Source organism: Nipponia nippon, unplaced genomic scaffold (genome assembly GCF_047370975.1).
Source record: "Nipponia nippon isolate SJK-2023a ecotype South Korea unplaced genomic scaffold, ASM4737097v1 scaffold_36, whole genome shotgun sequence".
In the NCBI taxonomy this organism is placed as follows: Eukaryota; Metazoa; Chordata; class Aves; order Pelecaniformes; family Threskiornithidae; genus Nipponia; species Nipponia nippon.
The window spans coordinates 688186-716171 of NW_028262354.1; the positions used below are offsets into that span (position 1 = coordinate 688186).

Consider the following 27986-nt stretch of genomic DNA (forward strand, 5'->3'; position numbering starts at 1 on the left):
TTCGGCTATAAAGTGGAACCTGCTGGAGGGAGCCGGGGACGGGGAGGGGGACGGGAAGATCCAGCAGAGACGGCGCGGGCGGCCCTGAGCCGATCTTCCTCCCGCTCACGGGTCTCGTCGCGACGTCAATCGGCGTGGAGAGGTTTGAGAGCCCTTGAGAACCAAACAGTCTGTGAACGGCGACCGTCCTCGCGCTCCACCAGCCCCCTGGGGATCCGGATACCCGGAGTAAGGCCATTCCGCTTGGTCTTTCGAAAAAAAATAAGAGAATTTAAAAAAAGAAAAAAATGCTTTTTCTTAAAAAACATCAGCTTGTGTTGCATCCACTTTCAAAGCCTGAAGTGGAAGGTGGGAAGAGACTTGGCTCTGAAACGTCAACTAAAAACAACCCCTTTCTACACCACTACATTCTTTGTTTCCTTAGCAATCATTGCTAATTAGTATAGAAACCCCTTGCACTACCGCAAGGGCAAACTTTAAATTACTTTTTTTATATATAAAAAAGAACGGAGGATTCTAACCCACCGGGAACACGGGGAAGAGTCACTTCATTTCTTTAAAAAAAGCATTTAGTGAAAATAAAGATCAGTCCAACATCTGCTCTGAGATCTCTAGAGAAGCGTCTGCAGCCGGCGTGGGCCAGGCGTCACCGCGGGGAAACGGCAGCAGAACAATCCCTCCTTTCAGCTTATTATTTTGTGTAAAACCGGACTCAAAACGCCCCGTACTTTTGAGGAGGCAGAAGTCCGGCCCAACACCAGGCAGCCACTTCGGTAGGAATTTCGGTTTCAAGCCGCCGGGAGCACCGGGGCCTGTACGGTAGCTGCGGTCGACAAGGTATCAAAAGGGAGCCGAGCTATAAAAACGGGAAGGGTTTTGCAGGTGGTGCCCGCAGCAGGACGGAGGGCAGGGGAAGGGAACGGAGCAGGCTGGGTTTGGTCCGTTTGCTTAAGAAATACTTTAAAAAAAAAAAGCGTGCCCCTTACAAAGATCTCCCTTCGCCTGCGACTCCCTGCTTGGCGGGGAAGGGATGAGAGGGCTTAGTTTAAAAACCGGGGGACAAAGCAATCCAAAACCTCCCTGACGTCTTAAAAGCTTCGCACACTCAAAGTCCTCCGAGCAACACGGCGCGGCACCAGCTCTCCTCGCCGTGGTCTCGGGGCAATGCAAGATTGAAAACGGAGGCGGCTCCGGCAGCCAGGAGCGGCTGGCAGGGGAGAGGAGCTCGTCCACGGGCAGTGCGGCTTCTGCTCCCCCTTTTGCCTCTCACATGAGATACTTTATGGTGGAACACTGAAAAAAAAAAAAAACAACCCTATTTATTAAAAAAAAAAAAAGCATTACTATATTGCAGGACTAAAAAGAAGTGATATGAGTGAATTCAGAGAAACACTTAAATTAAAAACTTGTTTAAAATACAAAATAAACCCACATTGCTCTGTCGCAAACTGCCCCAACGAGGCTCTAATGCCCGTTTCCCCCCCCGTAACTCCGAAGAGTCGCCCGTTCTCGCAAGGTCTGTGGTGTCGGCATCATAAGCAGCAACTCCCTGAAAGTCAGATCCCTTTTCCAGAGGGCTTCAGCCCACACGGGGAGTTCCTCCTCCTCCTCCTCCTAACAGCCGGCTTCAAAGAAAGGAGGACAGCGGGGACGCAGCAGTGGGCTCTGCTGTAAGGAGACTTCCAGGTGTCCGAGGCTCAGCTGCGCTGGCTCGGTCGTTGTTAACACTATCCCACTAAGTGTAGCCCAGCCTTCCAGCTTTTAGGTTTCCGTCCAGATAAGATTTCTTAAAAAACAAAATATAATAAATCAGCAACAGGGGCTGAACGTTTGTCAGACTCCACAGACCACGCAGAGCACAGAACAATCCGCTTCCATCGCAGCGGTCTCGGTGTTGCTTCACTGTGAAGAGAAAAGAGGGGGAGATGCTGGGGAGGGGTCTGCCTTCCCCCGAGGGCTCCTGCCGGGTCCTCCCCTAAGCCTTCTCCGCCCTGGGAGCGGCAGAGCGGAGCGGGCTGCTGGGTTCCGTCGCGCTCAGGCTTACCCCAGCCACCATCCTACATTAAAACAGGAGGGTCGGTGAGGATTTACCATCTGCCGCAGGGACGGCAAGATGAGCCTGGTCAGCTTCACTCCGTTTTCTCTCTGCCATCAGACCCGCTCTGGGCCCTCAGGAAAGAGGAATGTCTCTGCTTCACCTCCTGCTTATCGAATTTAAGGCCACTGGGGCAGCAGATTATCAGTACCAGCGTGAACGGTGCCTAGCACAAGGCAGGCTGAGCCTTCGCATACCAGAGGGGGACGAAGAACATCTGCTCCTACTCTGGTCGACTCGCCCATCCCGCTCAGCATCCGTGTTCCCAGCCCAACTAGGGACCACGTAACCCCCGCAATTCTCCACCCACCTCCAGAGCTGCTCTGCAACAGGGAAGTACTCACAAAGCTGATCTCCGTCTCTTGCAGGTCTTCGAGCTGCTCTCTCAGCTCTGCTGAGCGCTCAGGTATGGAAGGCCCTGGGGAGCCGCTGGGGAAACAGAAGGGGGAGACCTGTAAAGCAGTTTTTAAAAAGTGAGCTGTCAATAAGTCACGTCTCCAGGGCTGCCCTGCCGTACCCAGCCAACGGAAGGTCCCAGCAGGGCACAAAGGTGTTTGTTAGGCAGGTTGAACGTGGAGGCACAGGGAAAGCCATCCCTGCTGGGGCAGGCACCTAAACCACCACCTAGAAAATCACCCCCCCAGTCGATGGGACTTCAGACGTTAGAAAGGAGGTTCTCTTGTCCAGCCAGGCAGCAGCACCTCTTTACAGAAGTCTTCAAGCACCTCATCAACATAGAAATGGTCCTGGGTGAAAACAGTCCAGGGACAAAGAAAGCACAAAGCTCCCGAGCTCAGGGAGTCTCAGCCTTTCCAGAGGCGCCCTGGTTTGAAAAAGCCCCGGCAAACCTTTTACAAACCTTTCACGCTCTGAATGCGAGCTATAGCCTGACAGCAGGATATACAACACGGGCACGCTGAGCGCCTGGCAGGATACACCACCAAGGAGAAAAGGTGGGGCACAGAAGACTTGCTTTACCCTAATACCCCATTATTTTCCCATTTCTTTCAGGATCCCACAGCTAAAAGCCCGTAACCTGCTGGCTGAGGAACTCCAATTCCCAGCTTGGGCCTTGCCCCACTTCCTACCGAGGATACGGTGACCACAGCTTCTCTCCTTGCCCCGAGCGAGAGGTCAAGCCTGCGAGCGCGTACCTCGCCTAGGCCAAGCAGTCAGGGCTCTCCGGCGCGCTGGCGACTTAACAGAGGACTGCCTACGGCCAGCACGACCTGCTTGGCCCCCCTGCAGCTAACACCCAGGGCTTGCCACAGCCTGACCGCAGTGGATGCCTTAATGAGCAGGTATTCGACTGCCTGTTGCCCAAGCACAGGAAGCATTGAGCTGTTCAGTCATCAGGCTACACGTCACCCCACGCAAACACCCTTGGATCAACACCCAGATGGAGACGCAGGGACCCTCACTGGGAAGGCACAGCTCCCTCTCTGCCTGATCATGCCTCACCTACGTGCCCGGTTACTCTGAGCTGCTCTGGCTTCCTCCTCTGCTGAGCTCTCTAACCGGTGGCTCACTGCTTCTGACCTACGCAGAAATTAAAGGCGAGGATGCTCAGTGGTGGTTACAGGGCATACAGCCCTTGAGGGTCGTCTTAATTAGCAGTAAGCAGCTCTGTCCTAACACAGGGCTGCAGGATGAATCACAGAACCATTTAGGTTGGAAAAGACCCTTACGATCATCGAGTCCAACCATTCACCTAACACTACCAAGTCCAGCACTAAATCACAGTGCTTGAGAGGAAAAGAAGCGCCCCTCTCAAACAGAGGGGATCAGCCTCCAGAACCCCTTGCCGCAGGATGCCGGTCAGCAGCTTCCATTCCCAGCAGCACACGCTGGCATTTAGGTGTCCCCAACACCAGCACGCTTCTGCCAGAGGTTAATGACAGAGCTGGGCTGAGGACCAGGGGAGCCCCAGCCTCGCGAGGGCGCCCGCACGCTATCGCTTACGCCACCGCAGAGAGCACGTCTTCGACGCACAGGTTGCACACCGCAAACAGAGGCACGTGGCAACATTTCTGAGGCAGGCGCGAGGCCGTGCTGCAAAAGAGAGACCGAGGTTGGCGTAGCACGGACGAGAGGGCTGAGCTCGTGTTCCTACGGCAGATCTGGAGCGGGACAGACCCTGCCTTCCCCCTGTGCCCACCCCTAGGAAGGGCAGAAGCTCTAGCTGGAGAGATTTTGGGTGAGATCACTGCCCTTCGTACAGGACTAGAGATTTAACACCCCACTAGACCAGCTGATTCTGCAGAGAGGGGGAAAAAAAAACACAACCTTTTAAATCCATTCAACAAGTTGTATCATTATATATCAATAATCCACAAATCGCTTTCATCCTTTTCAGGGTTTGCAGAGCTTTACGGATCTCCCAAGGTCACAAAAGTGGATTTACACCTCTGCCAACAGGTCTGATGTAGGGAGCTCAGATCCCAAGGCCCCGCACGGGAGAAAACACTGGTCTGTTCTCCCTCCTGGATTTCATTACCACCCTCTGGCGCTGGCACATGGTTTTACGGGATGTTGGCAAAGGGTAACCACACGCTCGAGCGCCCGCAGGGTACGGTAAGCGGTGTGCTCTGCTCCAGAGGTACCTGGGGCAAGCGCAGACCAGGCTTTGCACCTGGGGAACCACTTGGGACTCAAGGCAATTGTGCAGCAGGTTTGATCTTACCTACCAGAACCCGTGTTTTTAACAAGAAGGGTGCTCAGTGCCACGCGGGGAGGGGGGCACCATCCCAAGAGGTTTTACCATCGAGCCTCACAGCAGACAGACACGTTAAGCACTGCTGAGCCTTGGCACAGGGACACACCACGTTACAGCACTGCATTTTAGGAGCGCACTGACTGTACAGAACCTCTGCAACCGCTGGCCAGCGACAAGCGTGAGGCCAAACCCCAGGGCCCGTCTCACTGAGCACACCCTCCAGACAGGAGAAGGTTTCGGGCAGAGTCTGGTTCCCCCCCTCACCTAGGCAGGAAGGTGCCAGGAGCTGTTCTAGGCAAATCCTTTGCTGAGCTGTCAGCTTTATGCACTTGTACGCCCACTGACCTACGTAGAGATTGAAGGAGAGAGACCCGCAGTTAAGTAAATAAAAAGAACACCTCAGGCATGCTGACGTATGGAAAGGAGCAGCTCTGGTTTAGGATCTCTACCAAGAGGTTTCCGTGTTTTACAGAGGGAGTGAGAGGTGTTAATTACAATCGCATCTCGTTCTCCTGCAGCTCAGGAGAGAGCGGACACTTTGTGCCACTGTGCAGGCAGTGGGTCAGGAATGGGGAAAATGGTTTCCGATCGCTTCCAGGAAGAGAAGTTAACACCTCGGAACAACTTCTACGAAAGGGATTGTTCTCGGACCACAGCTCCTCCTCGTCCCTGCTAGCCTTACCACTTCAGCAAGAAATGAAACATTCAAAGGCAGCCACCAGCTCCCTCAGGGCTCTCCATGCACTTCAGCTTCGAGACATTTTGAACCGCACTTGCGCATAACCCTGCAGCCTCCTTTCCCGAGGAGGTGTAGGAGCTCAATGCCAACCCAATCAGTAAGTTGCAAGAGAGCCCAACCCTCTGAAAAGAGCAGCAGGAAGGTCATCGCCAGCATCACCCATCGCCACGTTAATGCTCTTCACGTACATTTTAGCAGCGACAGTTTCACCAACTCACTTCAGCACAATTACCTCAACTCAGAACAAAGCCATTGAATACAGAACACACAAGGAACTGAAAGCCACCGGACTTCCACACAGCCCAAGCAGAAGATGCAAGATCACGTCACCTGTAACGGACTGCACGCAGCACGGCGATGCTCCCCCCTTGCACATGCTCGAACCGACAGCACTGAACTTGCTCAACACCACAGGGATCACTCAAACGGGTATTTCTGCAAGCATGCCAAAATCCAAAACATCCCATAAAGCGGCACAGAACCCTCCCACAGCTCACAAACCAGGAGCCACCGGCCTGCCACGTGCCGAAACGCAACGAGCCTCACCTGTTTGCGGGTGAGTTGAGGCCTCCGCTGCCCAAGGAAGAAGTGGACAGGGTCGTTGCGATGGAATCGCTGTTAGCTTCGTCTACTGGCAGGGTCCTGGGCAGGAGATCTGGGCGACCAAGGTGGGAACCTGAGTTGAAGCACAGACTGTTCCATCACCAGCACAAGCAGGATCGTGTGGCATGAGCTCCCACGCCAGCCATGGGTCGGGATCCGTGACGGATCCCACCCATGACATCTACGACACCCGAGCGCTGAAGAACCAGCCCTGCACGCAGCGCTCTGCTCCAAGCCCAAGCCTCCACACGACTGCCTAGCCCAGCTTCTCCCCGACACAAACCCCACGGACATGAGCTGTTGGGAAGAGACCAGGCACCGGGGGGCCACGCTGGATGCCTGGACGAGGCTAAAAGATCCCACGAAGAAGCAATTCCCCACCTCCACAACCTGGTCTTATCCTGCTTGTGAGTAAAGACTTGCTTTTAACTGAAACATCATCAGGTCTCTCATCCTGCCCTGCATTTGCGGCAACAGAATACTTGGAAACAGCCAAGCCTTTGAAGGGCTCGCTGCTCCTCCAGGCTTTCTCACGTGTTGTTAAAGGCCACGTGGTGCGTGTGAATTTTTGACCCCGTCTGGTTTCTTGCACCCACAACCCCAGAAAACAGGCCCTCCCCTAGCAAGACCACAAAACATGGAGGTGTCTTGCACAGCTCAGGAGGCAGCAAGCTTCAACCAGACAAACACAAGCTGAAAAGTAACTTCTCTAACTTTTTTTTTTTAAGCCCAGGAACCAACCTTGCTCTATATCTGCCTCTGTCGTTACTTGTGCTTTTGTCTCGCACGACATGTGTGACTGGGAAGGCACTCCTCCTTGACAGCTCCGCCGAGGAACTGCTGTGCCAGACCGGCTCTTCTTAGAAGGGGATGGCTTTACTTAAGGACAAAAAAAAAAAAAACAAAACAACACACACAACAGAAAGCATTTTTTTAACACGTTCAGGAAGGAGTAAAAGACCCGATGCAGCAACTTTCCAGTGACAGAGTCTGGCATAAGAGCTGTGCCCTGAAGGAACAAGCTGATGGATGAAACAGCTCCTATAAGGCCACATCTGTGAGGCAAGAACAATCTAGGAGGAAGGAAGGGGTGACACAACACAACAGACTTCCTAAAGCTCTTGCATGCTGTCATCCACCTTCCCAAACCACGGCTGCTGAGCAGGGAGAAGCCAGAAACCACGGCAATCGCCAAGGGTACAGCTGCGCGGAGGTACTTACGTGGTATTTTCTTGAACGCTGTGTTGCACATGAACCGTTGGAACCTTTCAGCATAGAAGCTGGGTCTGTGCACAGATACAGTGTCCTAGAAAGTCCAAGGGACAAACATTAACGTGTGAACCTGAATTAACGAGCACCCAAGGCTAACAGAGCTTCTCTCAGGCTGTTAGCCTTGAAACACACGCTACGTTGGACTAGGAGCAGGCAGGGATTCTCACAGTTGCTCTCACTAGCAGCTGCGAGAAGCAGATTAGCTACAAACAGTAGGCGTTATATACAAAGCAATCAATACTCGTTAATGAGCAAGGAGATGATCAGCATTAACAAAACCAACATTTCTGAGAGTACCTAGAAAGTATTACTTTTATATAAGAGCATAAACACACACATGCCCTAGAAATCCAGGATCCTGTGCCCAGAAGGAGCAAGGACAGCCAGCACAGTTTAAAAAGACTCTGGTATTATTGCTAAACAAGTTAAAAAGTGATATTTTTCTACTTACCCCATCGTGTACAAGGGCCTTCCAAGAGTGCTCCAGCTTCTTGACGAATCTGACAAAGGAAAGCGTTACAAACAAGTTTCACACCAAGTCCCCGCTGCCTGTATCACATCACACTCGCTCAGCACTGAGCCTGGCTTCTGACCACAGTGGCAAACAAACCCCAAACGCGACTCCTTTGGCTTTAGGCTCTCCTCATCGTCCCGTTTTTCCAAGACTGTTCCACAGACACGGGGCTGATGGCACAGGTCACTCTCCCAGGGAGAGAGTTTCACATCAAGGGCAGTGGAATTGCAATGACATTTAACAGAGACTTTACATATGCAACCCTCTGCATATTGCATTTCAATATAAACAGGAGAAAAGGTAAGCCTTACAGCTATTTGTCGTTTTACAGGGAGAAGCGGTTATGGCCATTTTAAGCCACCACCTGTTTTTTCTCCTTGCCACTTCCTGCACCGTGCCTGTGTACAACTACCACAGCACACAAACAACTTCATAAGAGTAAATCTATTCCAGGAACATGAAGTAAATACAGTAAGCAAGACCCAGAAATTGATCCCAAAATAGCTGACTTCAAGAAAATAGAAAGTGGTAAATAAATTTTAAAAAAGTTAATTTCTGTCTTAACTATTTCTTGAAAGCCAATCTCGACAACCAAGCAGGGGCAGACAATGCTGGAAAGTGGTCTTCAGCCTCAGGCGATAAAAAGCTGTTATTCAACATTTCTTACCTGTAGGACTGCAACACATCGATGATGCCGATGTACAGCAGCAGCCTCTCCCCCTTCGCGTTGCGGGCTGGAATGCCTCCCATCCTAGAAAAGGACGGGGCGCAAACATGAAACAGGGTGTTCTCGCACCCCACCGCCTCTCTCACGCAGCCTAGCGTGGGCTGAATATTATGCGAACTATTTAACAAGCGCCGACATGCGGGAGGCACCTACTGTTCAGCTAGCAAACTGGGGAAGAGCAAAATGCTATTTCCGTAAGTTAGCTCAACCTCCTGAGAACTGCCCCCCTCTTCCCTCTGTATGACAGCTTAATCGAAGACCAGGATTAATCCCAAGCAACTGTAAAGACCATCTACTACCGCCCATACTAAGATGGCAGCTGGACTTTACGGGCCGTTAAGTCTGATCTAACAAAGCACTCACTGTGTCTCTTAGAGATGGATGGAAATAACTAGTTGGAGCTGCCAATAACCGGTGGGCAGAGAACTCTCAAATGCCACCTGGAAGGCAAGAAAATCTTTTGTGCGTTAAGGAAGTGAAATCAAATACAAAAGCACAAAATCTGACATCGAGACCTCTCTGCCCTGCGTGACAGCCATCCTGTATAGCCCAGTCTGCATCCAATTTAAGTCTCCATTAACCAAGCTTGGGTTTTACCCCTCACTCCTCCCAGCGTTTCACTGGGAACAGCAACACTGACACAGACTTACTGGTCATCCGTTTCTATGGTGCCACCTCGCCGGGCCTCTCCTTGGATGGATTCCATGGCTGTCGAGTAGAGGGCCTTCTGGGCAGCGGGTCGCCGCATATCGGTCTGGGACGTCCCGTCTGCCATCGCGTGCTCTCTCTGCGCCAGGTCGATGTTATGGATTGCAACGAGCAAACTGTAATCCATGATTTTAAAGCTCTGCAGGACCTGGGCAGAAAGTCAAAGGCTCACTCGTTACTGCAAGCTCAGGGAAAGTGTCAGAGCAGACATTTTCAGGAGCACACTCAGCATTTTTGCCTAGACCCGAGTGTATTGAGGGGATGGCTTTTAACCCACAGCTCGTGCACAGTCAGCTCATCTCCCGTCGCCAAAGGGAGTTAGAGGAAAGCTGTCGGTACTCCTCCTGCGCAGACGGGGACCCAAGCCTGGGAGAACACGGACTTCTGCACGGCCGCCCAAGGGCGGCTGACAACTTGGCCAGACTCAGCCAAGCATCCCGCCCCTCTCCCCGGGTCCCGCGCTGTTCCAGAGCTCAGCCTTGGCAGAGGGTGCTTCCTCCACCTCTAGAGGCAGTGCTGGGTTTAATTTAGGTTGGAAGTATTGAACGGAACTGGGGTCCAGGTCCTGCTTCTTCTCCACACCATCACCAAAAAAAGGGGTTCTTTAAGTCAACACCCCAGGCAGAGGCTACAAGGGTGGCAGCTCCCATCTCCTTTTTGTGGGAAAGGCTCAGAAAAAGGAAATGACTCTCCATGACACCCTTCACCCTTCCACTTACCAAACAGTCTCTCTGTAACGTCTTGCACAGAGCGTTATACATGTCGGAGTCTAAGAAGAGGCCATCAGGGATGTCCTGCATGAAATCCAAGTCCTTGTATGTTGGGAAGACCTTCTCCCGCTCCTTCTGGGATGCTCGGCGTTTGTAGGTGGAGCCCTTCAGGTCATATTTCAGGTGCATTTTGACAGAGCGTGGCAGTAGGTTGTTCATCACGACAATACGAATGTTTTTGCCTCCGGCCTGGACACAGTACAAGCCGTAAAACTTTGGCAGCAGCGTCCTTGGGTTCTGGTTCAAATTCTGAAATGCCAAAGATAAAGAAATACCTTCCAAGCCATTCTGGTTATTCGCGTGCCAGGTAGAGGTGTTATTTGCTCCTTCCCGTGCTTCTATATTGAAATGGAGCTGGCAGCGATTCAAAGCCATCGCCAAAGCAGCTAAGAGACAAGGGCAGGTGAACACAGGGAACAGATGGGCGATGTCGACAGTTGGTAACGACCTCTCTGATCGCGAGAAGGAAGGAAGGAGTTTGCCGCTCACTCACACAGAAGCTAAGCTGGGGAGGCTTCTGAGCACAGGCAGATCTCGTGCTTAGCCTTTTTAAATTTGGCGCTTAGGTCAAGCTAAATACATCAGGGTAGAGACGGATCTCAACTCTCACGGCTGCAGAAGGCACTAGACAGAATTTTGAAGAAAAACGATGTGGTTCTGGGATATAATCACAGCAAAAATATTTGTGGGTTCAGAAACAGTTCAAGGAATTCAGCTAGTGACCCTAACAGCATCAGAAGCCCTGAGGCACTCCTATATGGCAGGACTACCTCAGGGCTACGTTCCCTTTCACAGAGGTGGTTTGTACAGGCCAGGCCGGACATAAACACGAGCAGTCAGATGACACAGACATCGTGTTCAGGGTGGGATCCGATTTTGCTCCAGAACTGATAAAGCCTTTTTTGCTATAGCCACTCTCATAAACTTAATACGCCTTTACTTCCAAAGCTGCTGCTTCTATATATAGAAAGTTAAAATCAGAGTTCAACAGGATACTTTATCTTTGCAGACAGAACCAAGTATAGTCCCGGGAAGGGAAACACAAGTACAGCTTTGCAAGACAAAGTATCACGGGTGTGACGCTGTGCAGCAGGGAAGCAACAAACAGTTCCCAGCTGGTCACGAAGCAGCCTGCCATCTTCCAAAAGGGTTGAGTCAAAGCGCAGCCCGAGACCCCTGCGCAGCACGCCAGGCTCGCGATAGCCAGGTAGCTTGTGTTAGTCCCTAACCGTCTTTGTCACTGCTGCGAGAGAAGCTGCTGCTCAGCTGGGGCACAGATCAGACCTCTGCTCACATCTACCAGGCGGTACATTGCAGCATCTCGTCACACATTCGGGGGACCCTTCCCTAGCTCGCAGAGAAAGCCTCGCCCAAGCGACCTACCATGTAGTAGCCAGGCAGCAGCTTCTGTAAGAACTCAGCCTCTTTGTGCTGAACCGTTTTGATGATAAACTCGTCGTCGCTGGATACGTAGAAGAGGGATCCGCTGGCCCCGGAGTTTGAAAGTTCAATGAGGGGCTCACTGCAGAGCGAGTACTGATGAGGACAAGGTGGGAAATGCAGAGGTGAGAGAGACATCAATAGGAAACTTCAGCGCAAAGGCTCTTCCTTTTAAACATTAACAGAGGCAAACCCCAGGGTCACATACAGCATCCACTGCCGTGCTTACAGAGCTTGCCACGGGGCCTACAGAGCTCCACAGCTCCGAGAGGGGGAAGAGGACAGACACCCGCCCCACAGAGTACGCAACAAACGGGAACCTGGTCCAACGACCAACTCACCAGATAGTCATCCGGTCGGATCCCAAAGAGCTCCCGGAAATAGCGAAAGGCCACTGGAGCATAGGTTTTGAACCGAAAGTCGTTGTAGTGATGAGCTGGGGTCAGGTTACTCCCTTCACTGATCAAGGGGAGAAGCACACACAAGTATTTGTATTTGAAACATTTCTTAAGAAACTGCCCTAAAAGCAAACACCCACTGGCTGGCTGCTTCCGACGCATTGGAGGGCTAGAAAGCACCCACCCAAAAGGGACACGCGTAGGCACACACAACAGCAAGCCTGCATTTGTTCACACGACCGACAGCGGACAGGTACAGGGAAGAGCCAGGCTTCTTCAGAAACAGGTCGCAGGCCGGAGCCAGAGCTGGTCTGTAAGCAGCGCACCGAGCAGCTCTGCTCAGGAGGCCTGTGCTCGCTCCCGCGCTCCACTGTCCCGGTTTGGTGCAGCTTCCTCATGAGCAAGCAGGGTTAGGAACTAATGCTGCTGCTCGCTATGAAAGCGAGAGAGAAGAAAGCAAGCACTGACCTTGGGAAGAAAATACTTTCTACTACGTAGAAATCTTGCATGAGAACATCTCTTTCGGGTTTGGTGCTCAAGCTTCCAACTGTGTGTGTAATGCCCAGCTGAATGGCACCTTTCAAGGCAGATGATGTCGTCTGGAGGGGCAGAGAAAGCGAGTTAGACAATGTGAAGCAGCAGACTGGAAACAGGAATGAAAGGAGTTAAAGAAAAGACAGCTCCCAGTTTAAAACAGCACTGTTAGCCGTGGTATTTTACACCTACTGGTTCCAGCTTCCATCATTTCTTTCTCATTGACTAACATCGCTTTGGCAATGGCAACACCCCTACATCCCCGCTAGCACCCTATTCGACATTTGCACTCCGGGTGGTCGAGCAGTAAAGGACTTGAACTGGAATCGACACCCAGCTGGTCCTTAAAAGGACTGAATTTCCTTTCATCCCCCCAGCACTCATCTCTACACCCTGCAGTCAGAGGGGGAAGACATCCAGGGACAGATTATCTCGTGCCCCTACGATAAACGCACTTCTTGACACCTTGGTCTGCCAGGTCCTGGAATTACACACTTTGAAGCTTGCCCCTTCCCAGCCTGGGCACAGACTTGGGTCTTCCGCAGGACAGGGCAGGCACGGCCAGCACACAACGCACACTTCTGTTTGGTGCTGCCGCATTCCTCCATCTGCCTCTTGCTCCGTCGTGGCTCTTTAGCCCTAAGGAGATCACTGTCGTTTTTAAATAAGGAGCAAAGACACGAACCCCGCTCCTGCATCCTCTGCACAAACTGTCCAAGAACAATGTCCTCCTCTGTCTATGAAACACATGACCTCATCTCAGACCACCGAGACGTGCTTCGGTCCAGCTCGTGCTACGGGCTGTCTTTCCCAGAACAGCCCAGATGAGATCTGCTCAACACCCCGATGTTATATGGCGCAGCAGTTCCTGGAGCAGAGATATTGTCGTGGTTTAACCCCAGCCAGCAACTATGAACCACACAGCCGCTCACTCACTCCCCCCCAATGGGGTGGGGGAGAGAATTGGAAGGGTGAAAGTCAGACAACTCCTGGGTTGAGATAAGAACAGTTTAATAATTGAAGTAAAATAAAATAGAATGATAGTAGTAGTGGTAGTAATAATAATAATAATAATAATAATAATAATATAATACAATAATAATGTACCAAGCAAGTGATATACGACACAATTGCTCACCACCCCCTGACTGATGCCCAGCCTGTTCCCGAGCAGCAATCCCTTCCCCCCCGGCCAACTCGCCCCAGTTATATACTGAGCATGACGTCATATGGTGTGGAATAGCCCTGTGGCCAATGTGGGTCAGGCCCCCTGGCTGTGCCCCCTCCCAGCTTCTTGTACGCCATGCAGAGCATGGGAAGCTGAAAAGTCCTTGACTGGTGTAACCACTACTTAGCAACAACTAAAACATCAGTGTGTTATCAACATTATTCTCATACTAAATCCAAAACACAGCACTATACCAGCTACTAAGAAGAAAATTAACTCTATCCCAGCTGAAACCAGGACAGATATGAACTCTGCTGCAAAGCCCGCTGGAAATGTTGAGGCTGCAGAGCAGGTGCAGGTTGGATTTGTGCACTGCAGCTCACGGACATTTCACTTGGCTTGTACATAAAGCAACTGGACCCAGAACAAGATCCAGGGCTCACAATCCAACCAGTTTGTGTCTGTGCCCTTAAGCTAAACAAAGCCCAGCCCCCTGCCACATGCAAGAAATCACTGTAGATCAAAGCATTTGGCAACAGAGGACGCGGCAGTATCTGGGGGACAAACATTTCAAGCTTCTTCCCCAGGCACACATCCTCCATGAAGCCTTGTAAACTGACCAGCAACATTTCTCCCCCTTCCCTGTTTTTCTGTTATCATAGCTGCAAGAGACCTGCTCACGGTTCCCTGGAGAGCAACAAAAACTGGCAGGAACTCCAGCTTGTCAACAATGTCCTTTTCTACTCCAGCTGCCCCCTTCTAGCCGATATTTACTTCGGTATTAGACGGGGAAGGAGGAAGAACTTGACTCCGCTTTCCTTCCTTACCCTCTAAAGGCTAAGGTTGCTTGAAAACAGCTCTCTGCCCAGCTCACCTAGCCCTGCCTAAACTCCCCGGACAGCCTCACTGTTGAAAAGCAGAACTTACCAACACCACGCAGCAATGCTGCCTTGTTTGTGAACACAGAGCCACGGGGCCAGGTTGCCAAGGAACAAGTATTTTTCTCTTCTATTAGCCAGCACGATCAGCTGAATGCCTGTTTACAATCGCTCTTACATGGCAAAGAATTTTAAAAAACAACTTACCACCCCGGAAAAGGAGGGGATGGAAAACAGACGAACTGCCCATGGGTCTCATTCCCAGATAAATCCCATGCAGTGTCCCACCAGGTTTCTGGGACCCTCGCAAGAAACATTTCAGGCATTCTCCATTGGCTTCTACTCTTCTCTCCTGTTACTGCTGCCTAACTTTATCTCTAAATTTCCTGGGAAACTGAAAGCCAGATCGCAATCCTGGAGACACAAGCGATTTCAAAAAGGGCAGTATAACAAAAGCCAGCTTCTGTGGAAACACCCTTTGAATTCCTCCCTTCCCCTCTGCTTCCCGACGGAGGTACATGTGAATTAGAGATTTCGGACCAGAAGCTTCGCTGGCGCAACGCAGTGAAATGCCCGTACCAAGCCATTACCCATTTAATCTACATCCTAGAAGTCAATCTCACTTCAGGGAAAGTCGGCCCATTCTGATCAAGTCCAACAAACTGGAAGCAGCATCTAAATACCCACATTTACAGGCTTTTTAAAAATACCCAAACAATCTCCCCTTTGTAAAGCAAATTCCAGCAATGCCACAAGATCTATAGAAACTATTGTGCCCGAAGAGCACAGAAAGCACCCAATAAGCCAGAAGAGGCCTAGGAAGTGTTGCTAATGGGCAAAGTTTAAAAACAATCCCCGCTTTAGAAGGCTACAGAAGAGAAGCCAAGAAGCGCGTATTCAGTCCCTTGGTTCCTTTCCTTTGAGATCTTCTTCAGCGACTGTCGCAGGCGTTACCCGCTGTCGAACACCCAGCCTCGTGAGACACCGCTGCTCTGGGCAGCGCTGGCATCGCAAAGAGGGGAATGACAACAGTCAAATGAGTCGTGCAAGCAGCAATTACCTTTTTGTAGGTAGTCTCGCCCGTGGAGTCCACTCCTCTGTGCCCTTTCTTTATCGTCTGTGAGCCTGGCTGCCCAGAAGAACCCGGCATCTAGGATTGGAGTAAAAGATGGTAAGAACCAAGGATGTAAACCCCAATGCCTTAGAGGTCGGTGGCTGCCCAGAACCACTGGCAGAATTTTGGTGTTCTCAGAGGTGGAGCCTGTGAAGTGCTGAAGCTCCAGGTCCCTACACACGTGGAAAGGGAGGACACGGTACAGCCTGGGCTCCGGGACAGCAACGGCATTGAAATGCCTTCAAAGAACCCACTGACTCCTGTGTGATTGAGGCCAGACATCTAATTAGGGAGAAACACCTTCATGCAAGACCACCTGGAAGGGTTTGCTTTTTTCTGATCACCCTCATCACAAACAGACCAGCTCCAGGCAGGTCTGGACCCACCGCAGCTGGTCACCGTGCTTTCTGCCATAAGGCAGAGTCTTTGAGAAAACATTTTAGGAAGGTGGCAAATTCTGCTCTGATTCATGCCACAAGAACTCGCTTGACTCATCGTCTTCTAACACACGGTTGTTAAATGGTGTTTCTCAGTCAAAACCAGTTGAACGTCTTGCTCACAGCAGCAGATGATCGACGTGGTGTTTTGGTGGCAGGAGAATCGTTCAGTTTCAGGACAAGCTGGGTTTTCTGTGGAGATCCTCTTTGTAAGGCGATGCTCCCATTTCCCAAAGGAGTATCCACAGCTTCCTGTACTTACCACTGCCTCGTTTACCCCTAACTTGTCTGCTACTTTTCCAGTCTCACTCAAGTCTGAACTTGGGCATTCTCTCAGCCAGGGAACAAACCAGCTTGTCGGTCAGAAACTTACCTCAGGGGTGAGCGATTTTTTGAAAGTAGATGATCCTGTCAAAAGAAAAAAGCCCCACTCAGAAAGGGTTAATCATTATTATGCATCACAAAAAAGCCTGACGCACCACACCGCCTTGGTTCGACCGTTTTAAGGCATCTGAAAAAAGCACTGACTCATGGCTGATTTCTTCCCAGCCTCTCCTCTTACAGCAGAGAGAATTTTTGTCAAGCCACACGGAAATGCTATTTTGGCTCGCCAGCCAAACTCAGCTTTGTGCCGATGCTATCGGCTCGGGCCTGCTCTGCCCCGCTCAGCTGGCTTCCAGCTCTCCTCCGGCTGCACGCCGACGCGCAGGACCACCTTCAGAGGTGGGATCAGCAACCTCCCTGCCTTCGATGGGGTTACAGGGCTTTGCAGGATTATTGCCATCTATTAATTAGAACTGGGAGGGCCAAGTGCTCTGCAGTGTTTCAGGAGACGCGCTGACCACGCTTTATCTTAAAATTATTTCCAGGACCTTTTATTAAAAGGCCCAGAACATCAACCCTTCCACTTGAAGCCAAGCCCGGGGATTTTCTTACTACCATAGTGCAAAATATCTGCGAGGTGATGCACTAACTTTTATCTTTTAGGCCTGGATTCCTGTCTTGCATTTTTTTTGGATACAGTAAGGAAAAAAAAAGCAATTAGGTGACACTGCCCCTCTGCGATGCCTGCACCACAAAGCCACCAGCCAGGCTGAGCCCAACACCAGTGAGGCCAAGAGCTCCCAGGACAGGGACGCTGCCCCGGCCAGGCAGATGCATAACGTAGCGATGTGCTTTCTGCCTCCAGCCCAGAAAACCAGACAAGCTCTTTCCTTTTGTTTTTCTTTCTACTTCAGACACAGCAACAGATTTTTTTTTTTTTTACGTGGGAGCCACGATCACAGCCTTATAAAACCACCCCCACCCAAAAGCAACACCCCCATCGTACCAGGGAGTAAGCGCAGGGTTGCTTCCCCCGACATCCAGTAATTGTTTTCCCAGATGAAGCATTACGACATGCAATCCTCGCAGCGGTTCTGGGTCCACCCACCGCTCGCTCAACGGAGAGCCCCTTCTGCTCGCCTGTTACAGGCGGTGTAAAGACTCACGCTGTGACTTCAGCAAGCACTACAGCTCTACAAAAACTGCACATCAGCAGAAGGAACAGAGGTACTTCACAGCAAAATCCAGCAGCCTTCTGATCCCCTTATCGAATGATCAAAGTTCTCATTTCAATACATATTAAACAAGCAAACAAGAAGAAAAAACTCACGAATGCTTTTTGCTAAACAAAGCGAGCACAGAACGACTGGCTCCAACCGCCTTCCCACCCCCTCTCATCCCCTTTAAAGACGAGAAAGTTTGTCCCGACAAGCTCTAATTTTTGCGTTTGAAGTTTCTCGCAGCTGGCTCTCCTCCTCCTCCTCCCCGGCGCACTCGGGGCTCTTTGGAGCCGGCCGCCCCGCTTCACCTCTCGGAGAATCACTTAGGTTGGAAAAGACCTTTAAGAAAAGACCCTCTCGCATCCCTTCCCAAACCCGGGCCGGTAGCAAGGGGAAGAGCGAGCACCTCCACCTAGGAGGAAGCCTCTGTGACTTAGTGCGTTACGACGAGACCGATAAAGCTTGACTCCATCACCTTGCCGCAAGGCTTTTGAACTTGCCAAGATCCATCAGGACACAGGGACGGAGGAAACATCCCGGGCACCACAACATAACACCTGTTCAATAGCAATTAAGCCTTTTTTTTAAGCAGGTATCTGTAATTATGTACATCGAAACCTCTAAAAGCCCTGTGATTTAAGCAATCCTGAAGCAGCACCGCCAGCCTCCTCACCTTGGAGATTTGCTGCGTTAATATTTAATCATCTGTGCAAAACCATATTCCACCAGGATTCAACTAAAGCTCTCTCACCAGAGGACCCAGCAGCAAATCTCCTCTGCCCTGCCTCGATCACACGTAACAACCATTAAAAGCGAGACTGTACAACGAGCCTTGGCTGGAAGAGCTAGCATCCCAAGGCGCAGCTGGTTTGTCCCCCATGATACCGTGGGACAGCTTTATCTTAGAGGCGTCACCATGATTTTAAGGAAGACGTACAGCACCTCAGCACAGACCAGAGCATCGGCTTCACCTTCTCCTCTTCCCCCACCGTCCCGAGACCACGGCGTCTCGGTTCACCCTTTCACGTAGCGATCTGGGAAGCGACAACAACGATCCTCCCTCTCAGGCCGGTTACAAGAAAGGGTGAGTCAACAAGGGAAAGCCGCAGCGTGTGGTCAGAGCATCGCTCCGCTCCCAGTGCACCCAGTTTCCGTGGCAGGAAGCTCCCCCTCCCTCCCTCCCTCCCGCTAGTTTCCAAACGAGTTTGCTGCTGGTTGGGAAATAGGTAATTCCTGTTTGACCAGGACAAAAAGCACTTATTCACATCTGAGTGCAAGGATGAACATGCAAGCTGACGAGGTCTGCTCAGCTCCAAGGCCGGACTGAAGCTACGGACAGGTCTATCGCGCGTCCTGCGAAAACAAGCGCTGTCAATTACCGAAAGCGTTACTGGCCGAGGTCAGAGAACAAAACTCGGAGGTTTCCATATGAAAACGTTTCGGTTACCTCCACTTTTTTTATTGCTATGTGAAGGCAGTTTGTCTGTCTGTCCCACACACACTCTGCTTGGAGAAGTGAAGGTGTTAAATCCAATGGCATAAATGTAACAAAATGAAATTACTTCAAAAACGGTGCTATTTCTAGATCTGCTTAAACACCTCTGAAATGAAAGAATTCAGTCATAATTCTGACCCAGATTGACAACTGAAAAAGTGGCTTGAGACCTAAACGGTTAATTCTGGCCAAAGGAAACCGATCAGGGTTAGAAAGTCCTGTCCAAAAACGAATTCACGATGTCCCAAGAAGTTTCCTTTTCTCTTTCCTTCGTGATTCTGGGAGCAATCCCGACAGGCGATTTCAGAGCATTCCTCGGAGCTGTTTACTGGAAGCTGAATCAACCTAAATAAATAGCTGTCTGCCTTCCGCCAGCCTTAGCTGTCCGGGATTATTTTCAGGCAGCAACAGGTAGTATACTCTTACCGACCGTGAAATAAACACTAGGGAAAAAAGCTAAAAAGTTGTGGTGACAGCACCTGGCCAGATGGTTCGGACAAACATTTCACTGGAAGGAGCGCGTAACGAGGCATTCGGGTCAGGTGCTCACTCGTCTAGCAAACGAGCATGCTAATTTGGTATAGCCAGGACAAATACTCGCTTTGCTCTATTTTTAAATAGAGCTGCTCAGACAGATTTTAGCTGCGTCTCCTGTTTTAGACTAAAATAAAAAGTGAAAACGTTAGCACACCCAAACACATCATCAAGCTCAACTCTCCGGCGCCTGAGCAGGGCAAGCCGAGCGCCAGGACACATCACACCGGCATGCACTGCCCTTCCTCCCCGGCCCTGCTGCTGACTGCAGGCTTTATCTCGGCCAAACAAGCGGCCAGGGCAAGAGAGGCAGCTGGGTTTTCCCCAAACAGGTCCTCTTAATGCTCAAAAATGGGAATTTTCTCCTTCCTCACCTGGACTCTGCCTGCAGGCAGCGGCACCATCGATAAGAGCACTTCTGCACACGCAGAAGTCGGTCCAGGACCAAGCCTTAGACCCACCGAACACGACCTGGAGGACGCGTGGTACGTTGGAGCCTCCGTGGACACATCCACGTCGCTGTCCGCACAGAAATCCCCCAACACATTTTTTTCTCTGCCTGCAAATCCCCCCCCCAACAGTCTGTTGGGATCAGTCCCCCCCAGCCCAAGGCCACGGCTGCAAATGGGAACAGCAGCGAGATTTCTTTTCTTCAAAGTGCAAACCAGGCAGAAACCAAAGCAGAAAAGCCCCGCTGGAACAATCCTGCTGGTGCGCACAGGGATGCGGAGAGCTGTTTAGATGTCAGGAGAGCGCTTACACAACACACTTCAATAAAACAGCAGCTTTTGTTGAGAGCGGTAGCAGCTTATTTAGGGGAAAAAACCCACCGAGTTTTGTCAATCCTCAAAAGCCAAGACAGTTACGTGAAACGGCATTTTGCTGCTGGTTACTGGAGAGGAAGAAACCATGCTTTTTTTAAGCACATATATGCAATACATCTACCTCTTCGAAACGACATCACCGAGCAGCACAAAAAGCTGAAATCTATACGAGGAAAAACAAAAAGGTTATACAGTTGCCACGGTGAACTGATACTTCAGCTACTTGAAGGAACGAGAGATATTTTTCCCCAAGAAAGTTAAAGAAACACGAAAAGAAATCCTGTTTCCACAAGTTAAGACAACAAAGGTCGAAACTCAGCAAGCAAAACCCTCCTGAGCAAGGCACCTCAGTCACGCACAATAAAAACCTTTTCCGCAGCGCTGGAAGATAAGAGCCTACATATTTCATTTGCTTCTCTCAGGAAGCGCTTATGGAAAACCGTAGAAGTCTGGCCTGAAGTAAGAGTCAAAGCCAACGCTCTTCATCAGCTGGAGATGGAAGAAAACCCGTGAGATCACACAGCCCGCCCCTGCCAGCGCAGAACACGGCCCTCCAGAGGAAGATAAAACACTTACAAACACTTGATCTTGGCCAGAAGGCCAAGCAGTGAGTAATAATTTTGAAATTCTCTGCATCAATAGATTTGTTCCGATAAATCACGTTAAGGACATTAAACCAATGGCATCAAAGCTGCCGTACGAGAGCTCATGAGCTCAGTTTCTAGATAAAGAGCTCGTGCACGTTGTAGATTCCTGTTGGGGGTTATCTTTCCCACCACTGTTAGCAGCCGGCAGCTGATGTACGCATGACTGATTTTACTGCCCTGGATTACCACATCTTCCTCCCTCTCCCCTACGCTTGTTTTACGAGCCTGTTGATGGAGGACGGGACACTCCTGAAAGTCACTGGATACCGCTGACGTGTCCACGCCGGCAAGCGGGCGACGCGTTGGGAAAAGGCCCAGGGAAAGAGAGAGGAGATGCAATCTCTGTAACGCTATCTCGACACTTCTCGCTGCTTTGCAGAAACAGTAAACCCTTCCTCAATCTCTCTTCACCAGCAAGCTGCCAAGCGCTTTGTGAGGAGGTCAGCGTACCTAGCCACGGAGAAATACAGCAATTCTTTAATCCAAGAGGCCGGGGCAGAATTAAGAACAGGTTTCCACGCACAAGGTTACCAGCATTTTCTAAGTACCCAGAAGAGAGCTGAGGCCAGGCATGACATCTAGAAATCAATTAAAAACCCAAAACAAGCAACTCCTCCGCCTTCTGCAGAGGTGAGCAGAAGAGAACGCGCCAAAGAGGATGGGGTTTGGGCTGCCGCCTCCATCACCTGGAGGTCGGTCAGCACGGGTCAGTGCTCACACCAGCAGACGAGTGCTGACCTCACCGAGATTCTGGATCCACCGTTTGGGGCTTATCCCAGCGATTCCAGGAAAGACGTGCTTCACGGCAACTAGCTATTTGGGAGCTCCAATCCAAAACCAACACAACTCACCAGGGCTGGGAAGAAAGCGCTTTTCCTTCGTGTCTCGTCAGCACAGCAGACCTTGACCAAAGATCAGTGGTCACAAAAGCACCCTGTCTAAATGTGCGTGGAACCACGAATACATCTTGACTGACAATGAGTTACTCTCTCCACTGAAAAACATTTGAAATAAATAAAAAAAACTCCGAGTCAAATAAATGAGACTTAGACGCATGATGTCTTCAGCGGCAGAGGATGGAGACAGCCCACGGACCGGTAGGCAGATGGTAGAACTAAAGGGTGGAAACTCTGAAGACAAAAAGGACAGTGAGCGAGAAGTTTCCAGCATCTGCTCCTGACTCCCGGCCGTATTTCTTCCCCCACCATCCCTCTCCTGAGAGCAGCCCTTTGGCCAGAGCCATGGCCTCCTGCTCCCCCAGAAGTACCAACTCTGGGGTAGAACGGACACGCAAACTCATTGGTCCTCATTATCGAACCGCTTGGAAGTCAAAGAGCGCCACGGAACTGCAAAAATCACAATTAAAAGAAAATAAATCAGTGAGCAAGTTCAGCAAAGTTACCTTCAGCTTCAGGGAAGCGGCTGGAAACGAGGCACGTACGAGCAAGGGCTAACGCGGTCGGGCGAGGCGCCGGCCGGCGAGGATTCCTGTTATTGCTTTTCCATATGGTTCATCGCAAAACTATCTCGGGGGGAGGAGGAATGAGGTTATCTCAAGTTTCCCAGCAGAAGAGGGGGCAGACTAATTTTTGCTGAAGGCATTTTGGACAAAGCCACTTTCTGGAATATTTGAGGGCAACTCCTGCCCCTGTAACCTGCAGAAAAGCTGGGGAGACCCTCCTTCCCTACAGCAGCATCTTCTGGCACATCAGCTTCACACAAGGTTCTGCCATTTGGAAATTAATCCTACCGCTGGCCGAAGACCATCGATTTCACAGCTCTGCATTACTCCTCCTTTCCACCAAAACACTTTGGCGATTTAAAAATTAAGTCGATCCCCACTCCAAGATAGCAACGCCTATTCAAGAAACACAAAGGCGCCGTGTTTTCCAGGGTGTCGATGAATTTAAAGTCCAGCTTTACGGCTATCGGGAGCTACTTTGGGGATATGAATCCTAACGATAAATGCTCCAAGCATTCCTTTTCCAGCTGGCTCTGCAACCACCACCAAGCCCCGGGAAGGGACTTGCTCAAAACCGACCCCAGAGGGAGCTGGCGACAGGGAAACCAGAATTAGCACCCTGCCTGCTGCACCACCTCCTTAATTTGGGGGAAGATAAACAATCCTTTCCCAGAAGAGTAAGATTTAGGTCAGATGCAAGGTATCTTTCTGCCCTGGGAGCACTCCGCTTTTTAAACAAGGCAGAGTCTGTGGGGATGCAGCGAGATAATACATTTAATCACCGCTATTACATAGCAATCAAGAAAGGGCAAGAATGATTACGATACTTCATTTAGGGGAAAATGAAGCCCCGATCCTGAAGAAGGAAGCTCTGGGTGAGCAGAGGGAAGCAGCGCAGGTGGCATTAATTCACCCCCGTCTCAAAAAAAAAAAAAAAAGAAAAAGGGCTTTTGAACCCTGCAGGACTAACATGGGGTGGCAGGGAGGAGAAATAAAACACCGAGCGGCCCCTTTCAACGATACACGGCGGAGCCCGAGCGAGGGAGGAGCGGCTTTTACTTTCCAAGGGGAAATTCAGTTATAAATGAGGAAATGGTACTCCAGGTCATCGGTGCCCCCCCAAAACCGCACGATTCTCACTCGCTTTCTAGCTACTGCTTCGCCAGATGAGCTTCCCTCCGCCAGACAGAATTTGTCATTTATTTGGACAAGCTGGCTCCTACCTTTGTTCTTCCGACGGTCATCTTTTGTCTCCACCTTAAAGAAAAGGAGCTTTGCCCCGCACCAGGGTGGGCATCACACACAAGCACAACTCCAAAAGGGACGGCGAGAGTTTGGGCAACAGGACGCGGCTGACGATACCAACCTGCGACACCCACAGAGATTTCACAGTTGATGGTGGGGAAGAGGAGAGATTTTTATAACGGGACTTGGGAGTCATTTGACGGTCCTATTTTAAGCTTGAGGATGATGAGCCACTCAGATGTTTCTATTTAATAAACTCATCTTCCCCCCTGCACACTCAGTCTCGGCTAGGTGGGATCACAAAAGCTTTGTCCCTTTGGCAGGATTTCGGGGGGGGGGGGGGGGGGGAGTCTTTCTGGGTGTTTTACACCTACATTAAGGGCTCAGCAGTTCGGGACCCTGCTCTCGGCACCCTTCAGATGTGTCGGGATGATCTCCCTGTCCCCAGAAGTGACTGAGCCATTTTAGAGAACAATTCTTTTGTCTGTGGACTCCAGGGAGGGGCCTGAAGCCAGGGTGACAATGAACTCTCAACTCACTCGGACCGGTAATTGTAAAGCAGCCGCAGCACCCAAGGCACAAAGGACCAAACAACTGAAATCCCACATTAGCATTTTTTGGCAGATGCTGCTTCAAAGCAAAAGCAGCAAAATGAGAAAACCTCTTTGCCTGTCTCCCTAGCGAATTAAATACGCGTTGAGGCAGGGAGAGGGGGAACCGCTGCCTGCCTGGCCCAGGAAGGGTTTCAAAATCATCCATATCCCCTTTATCTACGCTGGATAATGCCAATAACAAAGCGGACCATGGGCCACTGAGGGTGACAGCGCCCCAAAAAGCTGTGGCAGGACTTGAGGTGGTTTAAGGTTTACCATGGAGCAAAGCAAAACCTCATGTCCAAAACAACAACTGGCCTCCTTTTGCCGCCCTGCCTTCCGTGGAGCTGCTCCTCCGGCATCGGAAGGGGTTGCCAGGTAAGCAAGGCACAGCTACGGCCATCAGATATTTAAGCTGAAGCCATGCGTTGCCACGGTCCGGCGAAAATTGATCCTGCTGCCCTCCCGGCCTCTGCCCAGGGCAAAAACAAAAGCCCCGATTACGGCTCTGACCCAGTGTTTGCTCAGGGCCTCGTTATTACACCGGGGAAAGCGTACTCGGCAAGGCCGGCAAATGCCTCCTCTTGGCAGGACGCTAAACACAAGCGCTGCAGACATTCGGGAGGGGGATAGGCACGGCGGGACCCTGGCGCAGGCAGCTCCTCCGCAGCCACATCACCCAACGCACGGCGGCTGAGCCCCTCCAGCACCATTTCAGGATCGCTCTCCTCGCCTCACAGCGCTCGTCACCTCCAGCTCTACCCGTCCTCTCCAGAAGCCGCAGAGGAACCGGGTCCTACTCAAAGCCCAAGCGCTGCCTGGGGCAGAGGGCGACCACCCGGAGAGGCCTCACGTCTCCCGGAGGTGGGGCTGAAATCCGAGGTTTAAAGCCTGCGCCGTCAGGGATCAGCCAAGGTGAACGTACGTCACACATCACACACGTCACGCGGCGGAGGCTCTGTCACAACCAGAATTCAAATCCTGTGGGAAACGCGCATTAGCCAACACCTCGCTAGCCAGAGAAGCGAACAATAGCAATCATTCCACCAGGAAGGGAGAAGAGATTTACTTGCATATTTTCTCTTCAGTAATGCTTTCGAAACCCTTCAAGCTTTCTGAAGCCGGCTCCTCCTTCTCAGCTCAGAAGACAGGCAGGCATGGGAGAAGATCAAGACCTCAAAGAAAGCCCCAAAGCAACAGAAAAACACCCAGGGGTCTTGCCCCCGGACGCCCAGCCCCGTGCCGAGGCACCACGGCTGCCACAACCAATAAAGACCCAAGCGTTCTCTTCTTCCTCACAAAACTGGCTTTATCGGACTGACAGGTACGACTTCCCCCACGCCTGCTCACTCGGTGAGCAAAGACAAACTGGGTACATTGGATGTCTGTCTTCAAAGCTGCCCAAAGGACACAGCTGAGAAGCCAGAAAATCGAGCGCATACAGACATCCCCACTGGATGATACTTCATCAACGCCGCAGCAATAATTAAATAAATTCCTTTTACGGTGGTGCACAGCAATCCGGCCCTAAGTACTCCTAGAAGAGAAGTGGGGTAGCAGGCAGCTGGGCTTAAGGTGCAAAACACCGACACTCCGAGAGCGCCCAATGAAGTCGTGGTTCAGCCGCAAGCCTTCCCGTGGGATTCTTCTTTCCTTGCTGCGACTTGGGTGACAAGTGCTGTCCCACTGACCGGGAAGCTTCAGCATATTGCATTAGAATAAGTAAAGAGCCTGGCCACGCTCTACCAGGGAAGCGGAGGAAGGACGGCTGGATCTTGCCAAATGTAAATTTCAAGGCTTTGAGAAAGTCATTTTGGTTTCCAGCCACAAACTAGCGTGATGAAGCTGGTTTGGGGCCTGTGGAAAGGGGAACATGGCTCTCAACTCCCCCAAGAACACTGCCAGACCTGTGAAACACTGGGAGGAGGCAGAGTCACAGGTTTAAGAACAAAAAGTGCCCTGTTTTATCCCAGACGAGGCTTCCACCCCTCGTTACTATCCCTCCGCGGGGATGAGGACGGCACCAGTTCCAACGCGGCATACTTCTGATTCAGCTCGCATTTTAAATCGGCGGAGCAAGAGAAACTCTCAGCCATCAGAGGACTTCAAGACCTTTCCCTTGACTCTTACCGGCCCCGGTTCTAGTCATCAAACCGAATCTAACCAGAAGATGTTTACGCTCCCGCAGTATCTTGCCTCCCACAGGTGCCAAATGGCTTTGACGAGCTACCTTCGCCTTGCCCAACACCAGATGCAGCAGAGAAGAGGGTGCCTCCGCCCAGGAGATGCTATCCTCCCCCTTCCCCAGCACGGTCCTGCCCGAAAGAATTTATTTCGGCTCCCCCCACCCCTCTGCACCCCAGCAGCTGAGTCTGAGGACCCAGGAACCACTGCCACCCCCAAGGCAGGCGACCTGACGCACGGCTCAGGCTCTGGAAACGCAAGGGAACGGAGAGTCGAGCTTCCCCTGGCACCGACCCCTCTGCTCCCCATCGCAGCACCCCTTCTAACGCAACCCAGTCCCCCCTCCGCCCCCTCCAACTGCCCTTTTAGGGGGGTTTCATGCCCGGAGGGTCCTCGCCGCACACCCACGGCCTCCTCCCCAGGAAGAGCTCAGCCCTACGCCCACCTCCCCCAGCAGAAGCTCAGCCCCAGCCGGGCCCGGGGAGCCCGCCGGGCTCTGTGAAGCCCACCCCCCCTCGGGCCTCGGCCCGTAACGCCCCCCCTGCTCCCTCCCACAGCCCCCCCGGAGAGCTCAGCCTCCTCGCCGCACCCCCCACCCCCGGCTTCACCCCCCACGGCGCTGCCCCAGAGCGCCGAGCCGCCCCCCCACGACCACCCCCGGCCCCCCCGAGAGCCCGCCCTGGGCCCGCGGGCCTGCCCGTCTCCTCGCCCCACGCCCGGCCCAGGCCCCGAGCCCCTTCCTGCGCGCACCCACAGGCCGCCCGCCCCCCAGCTCCCGCCGGCCCCACGCACCCCACGGCCGCCCTCCTCCTCCCCCCCCCCCCCCCCATACCCCTCGCACCCCACGCCGCCCCCCTCAGCACTACACTCGCCCCCCCGAGCACCCCCTCAGCCCCACAGGGGGGCCCCCCCGCCGACCCCAGAGCCCCCGGCCTCCCGCCGAGCCCCCCCCCCCGTCCCCCCGCCGGCGCCGGGCCCGCTCCCGTACCCGCCAGGCCGCCGCTGCTCCCGCTGCTGCCCCCCGACTCCGGCCCCGCCGACGCCATCTTGGAGCGCTCCCTCCTCCTGAGGCGGCCGCCGGCTCGCGCGGCACCCGCGCCCTTCCCCGCTGGGCCACGCCCCTCCCCGCTAGGCCACGCCCCTCCCCGCTAGGCCACGCCCCTCCCCGCTAGGCCACGCCCCTCGGAACCGCACCATGCGGGCGCGGAAGGGGGGAGACGCGGGCGGCCGCGACCACTCGGGGCGGGGGGGGGGGAACCCTGGGGACGCATGCGCGAACAGAGGCACGGGCCGCGGCCGCGCGGGCCGCCCTGGATCACGTGACGGGCCAGGCGCCACCAACACA

The 27986-nt window shown here is 52.2% G+C and overlaps 1 protein-coding gene across 15 annotated transcripts; it reads right to left on the minus strand.

Annotated features, from left to right (window-relative positions):
- Positions 1 to 27762, minus strand: PIP5K1A (phosphatidylinositol-4-phosphate 5-kinase type 1 alpha). Of its 15 annotated transcripts, none has more exons than XM_087771887.1 (19): positions 27630 to 27762; positions 16487 to 16521; positions 15623 to 15712; positions 12451 to 12581; positions 11926 to 12043; positions 11528 to 11680; positions 10094 to 10393; positions 9317 to 9522; positions 8607 to 8690; positions 7877 to 7925; positions 7375 to 7459; positions 6895 to 7032; positions 6097 to 6226; positions 5881 to 5985; positions 5076 to 5156; positions 2440 to 2524; positions 1433 to 1786; positions 729 to 1293; positions 1 to 248 (listed from the first exon to the last, which is right to left on the minus strand). In XM_087771887.1, the coding sequence occupies exons 1-17, from the start codon at positions 27685 to 27687 to the stop codon at positions 1736 to 1738; spliced, it is 1899 nt and encodes a 632-aa protein (XP_087628013.1). In that variant the 5' UTR covers positions 27688 to 27762; the 3' UTR covers positions 1 to 248; positions 729 to 1293; positions 1433 to 1735. The 15 variants fall into 15 exon arrangements, with proteins under 15 accessions (XP_087628013.1, XP_087628015.1, XP_087628011.1 ...); XM_087771889.1 differs by adding an exon at positions 17444 to 17630 and having other exon boundaries at positions 1 to 1293; positions 27630 to 27709; XM_087771885.1 differs by having other exon boundaries at positions 1 to 1293.
- Positions 27763 to 27986: the final 224 nt, after the last annotated feature.

Excerpts from the sequence above, each read along its gene's own strand:
- PIP5K1A (XM_087771887.1), bottom strand. The coding sequence starts at position 27,687 with ATGGCGTCGGCGGGGCCGGAGTCGGGGGGCAGCAGCGGGAGCAGCGGC. Across the intron at positions 5,986-6,096 it reads CTCAACTCACCCGCAAACAG|AAATACCCGTTTGAGTGATC; the intron begins GTGAGGCTCGTT and ends GCATGCTTGCAG. Across the intron at positions 1,787-2,439 it reads AAGAGACGGAGATCAGCTTT|AAATCTTATCTGGACGGAAA; the intron begins GTGAGTACTTCC and ends TTGTTTTTTAAG.